Below are 13,009 nucleotides of genomic sequence, written 5' to 3' on the forward strand. Positions count from 1 at the left end.
AATATTGACGAACCGAATGTATGTGTGTATAAGCCTTACCCGTACTCCGAACCGAATATGTGTGTAGCAAGCTTCACCCACAAACCTTGCATATATCTCTTGTATTTATTTTTCTACTTCAGCGCAATGGCTTGTAGCTACATTCACACAGATTAAGTTAAATGGTTCTTTGATAGAAAACGTTTGAAGTTAAAAACGTACGAGTACAACTATACGACAACAGGCATCGAAATATTGAATAACAATAAAAGTTACACATCAAAATGCTTCAATACTTACTATCTAAAAACATAAGTGGCAATTTACAGAACAAAAAAATATTCACGAATTTGTGCGATTATTTGTTATTTTATTCACATTTTATTTATTTATTTCATTTGTATTCGGAATACACGCATTTAAATGACACGGTTTTATGTGAAAAGAAATAAATTTTAATTATTTTTGAGGTTGTAAAGTACAATAAATTAATGTTTTTAAACTCTCGCGACTAGTACACATAATATAATGCAACGGGTCTTATACGCGATTGAAAATTTAAAGGTTAGGATACCTTATTTGCTGCCCGACGTTTCGATCGCATTACAACGACCGTGGTCACGAGCTGACTGTCAGCCCGTCAGCCCAGTCAGCTCGTGACCACGGTCGTTGTAATACGATCGAAACGTCGGGCAGCAAATAAGGTACAATAAATAAAATATGCCCAATATGAGGAACAGATTTTCGAAAAGCCTCATCTACAACAATTGAAATGCTCAACATTTTTTATTACATAATTATTTGAACGTTTATTAAATTGCGCTCGTAAACTAGTGTATTTACTGAAACTGTGTTTCAGACAGCGTTTCCAAAAAAACACATTTGAGCTGTTGCAAATATCTTTGTGCATCTGAAAATAGCCGGAATAATGCGTGAAAATGTTGTTAAGTAACTACCATCAGCAGCTATTTATAATACGCTAACAAAAATTTTCTTAAAATCGTTGTTTATGACAAATTATTAAACATATGTTGCTTAATAAGCAAAAAAAAATTTACGAAATTACAAATCTTATAACACGCTAACTAAACGTACTTTTCAATACAATAGTTATCAAGTTTTTCATTTAAACCGCTTCTACTGTAAAGTTCACTTTTACGAGTAATCGTAGTATAAAGAGTTGCTATCGATCTGCAATCTTCTAAATTTCGCTCCTAAACTTCACAGCGGCTATATTCAGACACACAAAGTTATTCAGCGCGATATTCGTAGAAAGATTGCGTCATAATGCCTGTATTCCGAACTTCAAAACGTAGGTAGGGGTATATAGATTCATCTTGTATTACAAAACACTACATTGTTTGACAATCACTTATAATTTATCACGACAGAAATGAATTACATTGTTTTGTTCAATTCGTTTCAAATATTATTGCTCCATACTAAATCTATTTAGTTTCTTTTACTGACTTTTTCTTGAGGCGGATGGCTTATTTACTTTTATATTATTATTTGGAAATTCGCTCACACAAATAAAATACTCATTTATTTATAAAAAACTCATGATTGACTTATAACATGTAATTGTTCATGATAATGATTTAGCAATTCGGTATATAGGTTGCTAAACATTGCAGAATGGCCCTATACCAAACGATCTACCATGGTTCGGCGATACCGTGATCAGCTGTTCATGGTCGTGGATAGTTCGCACTTTGCCCAATCGCTCCTAAGCGTGATCATGTCACACGTTAGATCGTTTGATGTGGATCCGGTTTCTAGTCGTAATGTGTTCAAGAAATATATTGTATTTAATTCCCATTATCATGTAAACTATTTTATTTTATGAGAAGTCAGTTAAAAACAATCTAATTTAAAAATAAATACATGTATCAAAATCTAATGTTGCCATTTATTTTATGTTAGTCAGCGAATTTCCAAAGAAATATTTATTTATTTGCAATTCCATAACATTCTACACATATTTCAATGCTAAAAGAATATATTTTGAAAATATCACATTTGTGCTAATATATTTCCTATCCTTTCCTTTTTAATGTTAAGAAAGATTTTAAAATAACCTACTTCATTACCTTCATATAAGTGTCTGATAGTTTAACCAATAGATAAAATGATTACATAAATGTTTTTCGTTTCGGCCGGTCATACGACTGTTGACAAAGAACGAAAAATATTTCGTAACTTTAAAATAAGCATTTCACAGAATTTAAATTCTATGACGTAAATCTAAATTCGTAAGAATCTTACTATTTATAAGACGGTATTGTTTTATCATAAGGAAATCAGAAAGTTAAACTAACCAATACTTATCTGGAGGTACCATAAAAGGCTAAAATGTGATACTTCCAAAATATTTTCTTTTTATACTTTTCAAACGACATTCAGAATACCATATCAATGATCATAGAAATAAAAAACATATAAAATTGTCTCTAACATGTAAAGATACATAAAAGAATGTAGATTAATAAAAAAATGGTAAACATCGTAAAAAGATTGTATTTTTAATAAATGATTTGTTCTATAAAATGTATTTAATTGGCATCCATGTTCAAATATTGATGACATACAGACAGACAAACAGAAAAAAGGAAAATATAAATGTTTGCTGGCAACACTGACTATATAACAATAGTGTTGTCATCATGGAAATAGAATAAAAACAAAAATAGTAAGTGTGTTGGCAACACTCTTTTAATTTTTGAAAACTTTGATATAGTAATTCTTAAATAAATTTTAATTAATCTTTCTTTCTATTCATACAATTTATATGTCACCAATATATAAGAAAATACATACAAAAACGATTGAATATAATAATATCAATAAAAAAATGGTTTGATCAATGAATAAAGAATATTATAAAATATTAAATGAATACTTTTACACATTTTCTTTTAAAGGAACAGGCAGAAGTGTATGACCCGACAAGTAACTTATAAACTGTATCTGTGCTTGGTAGTATCTGTCTACTACTGATATCAAGTTCTCAGGTTACATTCCCGGTTCAGTAAAAGTGATATCCTCAATATGTATCCGGTTTTCAAATTGTGTAAAAATATTTATTTAAATTTATTCGTGTAAATGTAATAATAAAATGTATTGAATATTTGTTCTTGTTTAAACCATACAGAAGCGAGAGCGAAAGCGTAGCGGAGGCGAAACGTTTAATTCCTAAATTAAATCATGTTTACGTTTAAATTTAGTTGTTAAACGTTTAATTATTTATTTGTTTAAACTATCTGCTTTAGACTCGGTAATAACGCTATACATACATACAAAATATCTGTCCTGTTTTTGTTTTCTGTTTAAAAAAGACAACTCCCGTATTAAGAATTGCTCTTGTGTCGCTGGGACTTTTACAAACGTACAAAAAACGAACACAAAGTATAACCAGACTCGAAACAATTATTTGTAGAACGCACAAATAATTGTTCCGTGAGGGAATTGAACCCACGACCTCCCAACACAATGGTAGCGGCGTGATAACCTAAACCACTGAGCTACGGAGGCTGTTGTAAATGGTGTATGAAACATACCCACTTTTCGCCATTAACAATGTTAGTCATATTTAATTGGGTGCCTATTGCTATATACCGGGATGAAAAAAGTAGTTAAGTAAAAATACAGCGGTATTTAAATGTACGCTTTCGCTTCGCCTTCGCTTCGCTTTCGGTTCTACCTGTATAATGGTCTACTGTTGAGCTAAATGCAGATTACAGGATAATATCAGTCGATGCGAGATATAAAGATACATTGGTAATTGTAAATCATGATATTTTATTAAAAAAAACAATATATTTGTCCCAGTGCTGGGCAAGGGTAGGGGAGTAAAGGAGTGGGTAGCCCTTGAGTCCACTACGCTGGGTAAGGGTCTATTCTCGGTATTTGAGTAGGGTTAGGCTTTCAGTCCACCACGCCAAGTACGAGTTGGGTATGATGAAAATTATATCTTTGTGCTATTATTTAATGTCTCTTTAACTTTATAGTCCTTTTTTATACCGTGGGAATAACTTTACCCAGCAGTGGGATAAGAAAAGTAACAAAAAGGAGATAACTATTCTGATTCAAATTTAACATTTCGAGATCAAAATGGTTTATATTAAGAAATAAAAATGCAAAATACATCAACTTACAATTGCCAATGTAAAAATTAAAAACTAAAATTGTTCATGATTATTTCAAGTGGTCACACTAAACTGTTAAAATGCAACGAACAGGGTTTCGCTTACAAATGCGTACACAATACCATCATTTTTTTTGCATAAAAATATACACTTTATTTATACAAACTTAAGGTCAAATATTGCTTAAAATGTTACTTTATTGGGAACAACGAACATTTACTTACTTAAAATACTAATGATTGAATTTAAGTAAGTATTGATAACTATTTGACGATATAATGTGGTAAACTGTTGGTTTCTATAAGTTATCTTTAGGTAAGGATAGGTTCTTGGCAGAATTAGACTGATGGCTGACCAAATTGGGTCTATAAGGCTACAAACACATTTGGTTCGACATATATCGTCCTAGCCTGGCGGCAAAACCAAATATGTGTAGATGAACCCGATCGGCACAAGCCGAACAAGTGAGTCGAGTCGGTTTTGTTGTTCGATCAATATTGCCGAACCGAATATGTGTGTAGCAAAGCCTTAAAGAAGTGATAAATATTTTTTGTTATATAGGAACATGCTATTATAAAAAAGAAAATACATTTTGCATGATTTTCCTAGTAACCGTAAATTCTGTCTACTAGTGAACTAAGACAAGATTGGAGAAGGAAAGGGGGGTTTAAGAGGTTAACCCCCAACCCCTCCTCCAAAACACAAAATACTAACCTACCTTAAAATAAATTAGGAATCCGTCAGTTTCATAACACATTTGTAAGCGAAACTCTTATCCATCGTAGAAACACCGTACAAGGTACATACTGAAATGCATCATATAACTACGTACATAGGGATCATTTTACCACAATCAATTTACAATCTAAGCCTTTACGATACCAACGCGTTGAGTTCGAGCCCGCCAGTTTGATGTTATTATTAAATATATAGAAAATATGGTTAAATACTTGAAATTACTTTAAAATGTAAACTTTTGAAAGAATTATGAATAACTAGCTTTGCGTTTCTCGGGTTCGTTCGCGTGGAAATTCCCCCTTGGGGGTGAAAATAATTAAATCTTTTCTTAGCCCCGGTTTCTGAGTACATTAAGCGGTAGTTTCTCTATTCAATAGCGTTTTTTATATAAGTTTAAATGCTATTGAATACTCTACATTTTCTAAGGAATCTTCATACCAAATTTCAACTTTCTACGCTCAGTAGTTTCACAATTCTTTCTAAAGTATATAACTAAAGCAATTATCAAGTATATAAACTATTATCTATATATTTAACATAACACACGTCACAATTACAGCCATATTTGGCAGTCAACATGAAATAAACGTCAACCGTCGTGTACAATAAATAACAATAATAAAACTGCCTCGGTTAGGAGATATTACTTCACTTATATATACCGTGTTCTGTTTATTATGTCAAGTAAAAATATATGGACATACTGTTGTTTGAATAGTAACAAATTAACAATTAATTGTAATTCTTGCATTGTTAAAATATGAGCATCAATCAAGGATTGTCAATTGCAATTGACAATCACCGAGAATTACAATCGTAGTGTTGGAAATTATAGCGATTGTCAATCTTTTAAAATGGTCAATAATCACGTATTCAATCATCAAGATTGATTGTCAAATTAACTAAAAATTTCATCAATATAATAATCTATTAAATCGTCCATTTGTGTGTTCAATTGCAGAGATAGACAACCTTTAAAAACACCTTCAAAGTGACTATTCAAAAACAAAAATAAAAACCTTATATTTTTACTAAACATGATGTAAAATTGAACTTACAATAAAACAATGTCGGAACAAGTGTGTGAGTCGTTGCTACAGTTAGAGATTGTCAGCGTCACATAATGGTGGTCAGCTGGCGGGGGTGGGGGGCGCGGCGGGAGGGGGGGAGGACGGCGCCAGGAGGTGCTCCGGCACCGGCACGGCGCGGAGCCGGGCCGACACCTTCTTCTGGGGACAGAGGACCTGTGGAGGAAGAGAGTATTACAGCACACGTCACTAATTAGAGGTATATCAGTTGCACGTAACAGCGGGCGAGATAGCGGGCACGTTACCAAACTCCGAGCTCATATTGAAAACATTTTTAAGATAAATAGGAAAAATCTATTGGAACTTAAAGTCGTAGGCTATTGTGTTACCCAGGTAACTGGGTTGTAGAGGCGTTATCAAATTATGGGTTATTATTGAAGGCATGTCCAAGATAAAAAGGAAAAATCCAATGGCACTTAAGGCCCTAGAGTATCGTATTACCCAGGTAACTGGGTTGTGGAGGTCCGATAGGCAGTCGCTTCATGTAAAATACTGGTATTCAGCTGCATCCGGTGAGACTACAAACTGCAACGACGACTACTCCAATATAGTTGGAAGAAAGTCTAAGCTGATTGACTTAAGGTCTTATAGACGATCCGACCGTGGTCAAGATACATGATAGCCCAGAGTCTGCACCTAAGACTAATTAACAACTACCTCCTTTGTAATACATTTATATAAGAGAGTAAATGATACAGGGTGTGTTCGTACCCGTCTGGCAAACATGAAGCATCCCTTCTCCTCCTCCTGCGTGTTGGTGGCGGGCACCAGCTGCAGGTCCGCCGTCGGAGCCTCCCGGTTGTCATCACCTGCACTCGAAAATATGAATTAAGTATTTAGTAAACGATTTGTTAATTTATTTTAGTGAAACTGGCCGACGTAGTCGGATATCGGCTAGGAGGACAGATTCAAGGCCTAACCCCTCCCCCTCGTTTGGGAGGAGACCCTTGCCCTGCAGTGGGACAGTAATGGGTTAAAAAAATCTCAATAATCGGTGGTTGCTAAACCGTTTAAAACCTTTTATATAGATTAACAACTGTTCAACAATGTGTCCAATGGCATTCCAACTGTATTATGTCCGTGTCATAGGTTACTTTACTTAGACTATGTCACGGACAGGCTATGAGCGATTTAGTACCATTATACAATCAAAATTTTAACAATTAAACTACAGTTTTTTTGTCACTGTTTTTATGTCTTATATAGGTATCTTTGATAATCTTTCTTTGTTTGATAATAATCTATCAGCAAGAATTGAAATCGACAGTTAAAAGTTAGCACTTCAAAATACGAAGATTTTATTTACAAATCTATCGCCAAATAAAACCAAATTCAAGACAAATTCTCCCACTGTCATAAATCTGTAGAAAGCAAGTCAACTGTATAAAGTAAAGGCTTTCTATTCAATCACCAAGGATCGCTTGTAGTGAACCGTGAAGAGGAAACAATATGATTACAGACGAGATCATTGTCTCTGATATGAGGATAAAAGTGGATTGTTTTTTAATGCTTTTGATAAAAATCAAATATCAATGTAGTTTTTTTTTTAGAGGAGCTCGTGATTTATTTAACGATTAACCGCGCGGATCTCTGAGGTTAAGCAACGCGTGCCAAGGTCGTTCTTTGGATGGGTGACCAACTTATACAAATCGAGTTCCTCCGTGCTTCGGGGGGCACGTTAAATTGTGGGTCCCTGTAGTCATTATCAAAGATCTTTGATAGTCGTGAACAGTACCTACACAAAAACTTGAAAGTCTGACAACCAGTCTTAGCGACGGGTATCGTGTTATAACCCAGGTAACTGGGTTGTGTAGGTCAGATAGGTAGTCGCTCCATGTAAAACACTGGTATCCAGCTGCATCCAGTGAGACTGGAAGCCGACTCCAACATAGTTGGAATAAGGTTAAGCTGATATAATAGTGCAATATGACGTTGATTTGGTTCTACCTGTCTTGTATAAAAAAACACATAAATAGCGCCTGTTTTACACCAAAGTGTAGGCAGATGTGTGAAATACATCCAGGTTTTTTTTTTTAAACGTTATCTCACTCCGGGCTGCTGTTGAAGAATGATCTAATACTTTTTGTAAGGCTGATGATACTATAAAAAGTCCGTGTATACGTGCACGTACCTCTCGCGAACACGTTGAGCTCGTTGAAGCAGCCGGTCTCGATCATCTCGCTCTGCCACGGGATGCTGACGGAGCCCGTGTTGAACTTGCCGTAGAACGTGTCGTCGGCCGCGTCCAGGTTCACGCCCTTCACTGTGCTGAACTGTTCTATGTCCAGCACGTCTTTCGCGTACACTGCGTGCGGCTGGAACATAACATATCTCAAATTAAAAGTTGTTTTTTTCACAAGAAGCTTACTTTGCTTCACATTATTATTGAATAAAAATACCTATTTTCTATACAGATCTGTAAAATTTCATAAGATCTCTAGAATTACTTTCGAATCATAGCAATAAAATATAAGATAGCGATATTCCATCAAGACAGTATTTAATACAGTTAATAAAATTACTGAAAGAAACAGCATTTCTTGAGTCAACTTACATATTTAATCAGTGTCATCTTCGTTACAATCAAACCACTGTGATACTCAAATACGTTTTTGATTTTATGAAATAAAAGATATTTTGAATTTGACCTACACCCAGAAAATTAAGATTTTACGTAAGGCTTGCTGCATACATATTCGGTTCAACAATATTTATCGAACAACAAAACTGACTACTTACTTGTTCGGCTTGTGCCGATCGGTTTCATTTACACAATGACATATTAACTTGGCCGCCCGGGTAGGCCGATTAATGCCAAACCAAATATGTATGTAGCAAGAGTTAATATACTCACGTCAGGTACAAAGGGCGCGTCCACCATGCCGGCCTCGAGGCGCGCCCAGTTGAGGTTGGCGAAGAAGCGGTGCTCCTTCACGTGCAGCGCGCCGCGCCGCGCCACGTTGCAGCCCAGCCGCGAGCCCGGGCTCTTGGCCAGCAGCGCGGAGCATAGTGCGCGACCGCACTCGCTGAACTTGCTCGAGTACTTCTCTTGTTCGTGCTGGGAATATATAAATACTTTATTACATAATGAAGTTTACTTTAAAATTTTATATTAAGTCAAATTTTAAAATTATTCTCAGTCGTAAGATGAAAGACCTCAAACAACGCCAGGATTTTTTATTGCTCTGTAACTTATCTCATTATGAATATTTCTATAGCAATTTTGACCAGCGCGAGGTCAAATGCAGTACATACACATTTTTGTTTGTGATTTGCGAACAGAAATCTCAATAAATAACTTTTTAGCCTGACCCAGAATTCGCACTTAAGACTTCTATATGGCAGTCGCAAACTCTACCGACACAACCGTAGAGGCATTAATTTTTTTCAAACACGAACATATTATTATAATCGTTTCTTAAAACCAGATAAAACCAAAACTAATCATATCTATCTTTCAACCAATTATAAAGCAACGTCATCCTTATACCTTCACCCTCCTGTCGACCTCCTCCCGCTTGACCTTCTCCTTGCGAGCCCTGAAGGGCGCGCGTCCCTCGATCATCTCGTACAGCAGACAGCCGAACGAGAACCAGTCCGGACTGAACGCGTACCGCTCGTTGTCTATCACCTAGAACAAAGTAGATATAAAAATAAGTTCTTGTTGAATAAAGATTACTAAGATTTTCTGCAACTTTCTTACCCCCATTTCCTGAGGTAATTTAAACAGTAGTTTATCTATTCAATAGCGTTAAAACTCATATAAAAAAACGCTATAAACTACCGCTAAATTGACTCAGAAACCGGTTCGGAACGTCGCCCCTTCTTAAAAATCCTACGTAAATCTGGATTTACGTAGGGCAGGAAATTTGGGCAGTGGTAGGGATGTGAGTTAATACTTTGAATTGTTAAATTTTGACAACGTAATATACCATATATGGTCCATTTTATAACTTAAAAGTAAGTGCCAGATAACTTATTTGCTAGATATTTTAACAGTATGGATGTGAATGAAGCAAATTAAGTAAGGCTGACCGAATGGGTTTTTTGCCTACCCCTATGGGAAAGGGGCGTGATTTTATGTATGTATGTAGGTATGTGAATGTAACAACAGTCAAAATTCCATCTGACAAACTATCTGATAGATATCCAGAAGGTTTGAAACTGGGTGTTCGTGTGGTGTAGTTACCTCGGGCGCCATATACCCGACCGTGCCGACCCGCCCCCGCACCGTGCCCCCCTCGGGCACGTCCACGGCGAGCCCCAGGTCCGAGATGCGCACGTGACCCGCGTCGTCTAACAGAATGTTCTCTGGCTTGCAGTCTCTGTAAACGTTTAAATATAAATATAAAATTTAACAAATTAATATCCCGCTGCTGGGTAAGGACCTCCCCCCGTAATGAGGGAGGGGGTTAGGAGTAAGTGCGGGTTGGAGACTTTGCATACCTTCAAGAACTGTTCTAAAGGACTCTCAGGCATGCAAGAGTGCATCACGTTTTTCTGCATCGTTGAAACAAGTGATCATCATTTCTAAAACACACATAACTTAGAAAAGTTTTTAATGTGTTGCCTCGGGTTCGAACCTGCAACCACTTGCGTGGGAGATACCAATTTATACTACTTTGCGATATTATACCTCTATTTATTTAAAATTCTTCCGCTACTCAGTGACTGACTGATTGACAACATACAGCCGAAGCTACTGGACGTAGAAAGTTTAAATTTTGTATGAAGATTCCTTAGGAAATGTAGAGGACTACGGGAAATCCCCAAGGGGGGGGGGTGAAATCTATCTCAGCTATTCACAGTAGCGCCATCTATTGCAGCTAGTTACAATGTACAAGTGTTACCTGTAAACAATGCCCATCTTGTGCAAGTGTTCGAGGCCGCACGCGACCTGCGCGGCGTAGAACCTGGCTCGCTCCAGTCCGAGCCCGGTGTCCGTGCCGCTGCACATGTTGTAGATGTGGAACTTCAGATCACCGCCTGTGGAAAATAACAGGTTTAGATTAAGGTACAGTCATCTTAATGCCATTATAATATCACTTTCTAAAAGCCAATACATCATGGACCACGACAGCGATTAGTGCAAACTTGGCGCAGTCATTCTATAGATGGGTGACCGCAGTGTTATTTGAACTGGGCGTCTCCGTGGTTCGGAGGTCACGTAAGAATATCGGTCCCGGTTTTTATCAATTAAAATTGCAGTTGTTACGCCAGTACCAGTAAAAAATGTTACAAAAGCGGGGAAAATTTTGAGCCATTCTCGCTTATGTCACGCCAGCGAATTTGCGCTGGTTACCAAGTTAGTTGATAAGGATTTCAACAGAACGAAGATATATAAAAAATTATGACGACTTTAGGCACCACGGACGTCGTCAAAGTATAAATTTCTATGATTCTTTTAAAGTGCTTACCGTTCATAATAGTGAGTACTAAACAAAGCGCGTCCTTGGTCTCGTACGCGTACGCCAGGTTGACGACAAAGCGCGAGTTGATCCGCTGCAGGATCTGTTTCTCAATGAGCACCATCGCCTCGCCCTTGCGTTTCTTTATGCGTTTCTTCTCCAACTTCTTGCATGCGTACATCTTGCCTGTGGCGCGAACCTGAAGAGAAGAGAGCTCTGTTAAAGAAGTGAACGTTTGAAGAGTATTATTATTAATATCTTACTTGTATAAACTGAGGGGTCAAGCACAGGACCAATGGTTTACGTGCTCACCGAGGCACGTAGGTTCATAGGACCAGAGATCGAGATCATAGAATCTTAATTTCGGGTTCGTTTTTTTTTTGTTAGCTCGTACTGTCCCACTGCTCGGCGAAGGCCTCCCCCATTTTCTTCCAGTTCCCTCTATCTCCTGCTATTCGTGTCCAATTAATATAAAAAAAAGGGTTCGGGTTCTTAATTGGATAAATTACTAAAAATATTTAACAGAAAATCTCACCAACTACTTTTTGCCCGACCCGGGAATCAAATCCAAGACTAACAATCGCTGTACAGAGCTAGTGTGAAAATTTATTAGATTTGTATACCGACATATTATTATACCTCAACCCTGAAAAACCTGAATCAATTGTATTACCATTTTTAATACGATACTCTTTAGGAGATAATAGACAACTCATGAACGGACATAGTAACAAGTCAATAATTCCATTTACAGTAAAAAAAACACCCAATTACCCCAAATACACGGTAAAACATAAGAGAATCCTTTACAATGAGACTAAACAACCCTCGGTACATTTCCTTCAGATATGTTCCCATCAATTACATAAGAATAAAGGGTGACTCCGGTCCTAATTATAAATTAACTGACAATTAACTGACACTCGAGTGTGGGTCTCTGTGGGACAATAGACCTTCACGATGGAAAGGTACGGATGTTGAGGACTAAAATTGAAGTGTTTTGGTTACATAATTATGAATTAGGTGACCCGCGCGGTTCTGGGATTGTAATCAACGAAAAGGAATATTCGCTTAAATTTCATTTAGTTCGTATCATAATTCTATCCATTATAAAACATCAAATACAACTTATTACGTGTCAAATTAAAATGAGAAAGATTGTATACGAACACCTTCGATATTTTATAAAATTTAGTTTTCAGGAACCCCAGGTAGAATTTAGAAAAAATTATGTCCATTTTTAACCTCGGTCTTATTTTTTTTTTTATTTATAATAAATAAATTTAACCCATTAATGTCCCACTGCTGGGCAAGGGTCTCCTCCCGTAATGAGGGATTGGTTAGACCTTGAGTCCACCATGCTAGCCAATTGCGGGTTGGAGACCTCATACTTATAATGTATGTTTGTTATTTCATCATGCCCAAACTACATACATAGGGTAAGTTTCACCCCGAAAAATCCTTTCACGTGGACGAAATTGTGTGCAAAATACCTTTAATCTAAATCGGATTAGAGGCTCAGCAGTGTGCAGACATACTTTTTCACTTATAATATTAGTTTAGATATTAATCTATACTAATATTATAAAGCTGAAGAGTTTGTTTGTTTGTTTGTTTGTTTGAACGCGCTAATCTCGGGAACTACTGG

At 36.6% G+C, this 13,009-nt stretch overlaps 1 protein-coding gene across 4 annotated transcripts in view; it reads right to left on the minus strand.

Moving 5' to 3' along the window:
- Positions 1 to 666: 666 nt before the first annotated feature.
- Gprk2 (G protein-coupled receptor kinase 2) overlaps positions 667 to 13,009 on the minus strand; it is a 102,029-nt gene continuing 89,686 nt past the window's right edge. For all 4 annotated transcript variants that reach the window (XM_076130417.1, XM_076130419.1, XM_076130418.1 and 1 more), the window contains exons 6-13: positions 11,371 to 11,560; positions 10,804 to 10,939; positions 10,143 to 10,278; positions 9,444 to 9,584; positions 8,808 to 9,011; positions 8,085 to 8,268; positions 6,665 to 6,762; positions 667 to 6,109 (exon numbers count right to left, since the gene is read on the minus strand). In XM_076130417.1, the coding sequence (XP_075986532.1) occupies positions 5,996 to 6,109; positions 6,665 to 6,762; positions 8,085 to 8,268; positions 8,808 to 9,011; positions 9,444 to 9,584; positions 10,143 to 10,278; positions 10,804 to 10,939; positions 11,371 to 11,560 (1,203 nt within the window). In that variant the 3' untranslated portion in view covers positions 667 to 5,995. The remainder of the gene's footprint in view (positions 6,110 to 6,664; positions 6,763 to 8,084; positions 8,269 to 8,807; positions 9,012 to 9,443; positions 9,585 to 10,142; positions 10,279 to 10,803; positions 10,940 to 11,370; positions 11,561 to 13,009) is intronic.

The sequence above is a fragment of the Anticarsia gemmatalis genome, chromosome 24 (assembly GCF_050436995.1).
Source record: "Anticarsia gemmatalis isolate Benzon Research Colony breed Stoneville strain chromosome 24, ilAntGemm2 primary, whole genome shotgun sequence".
Taxonomy (NCBI): domain Eukaryota; kingdom Metazoa; phylum Arthropoda; class Insecta; order Lepidoptera; family Erebidae; genus Anticarsia; species Anticarsia gemmatalis.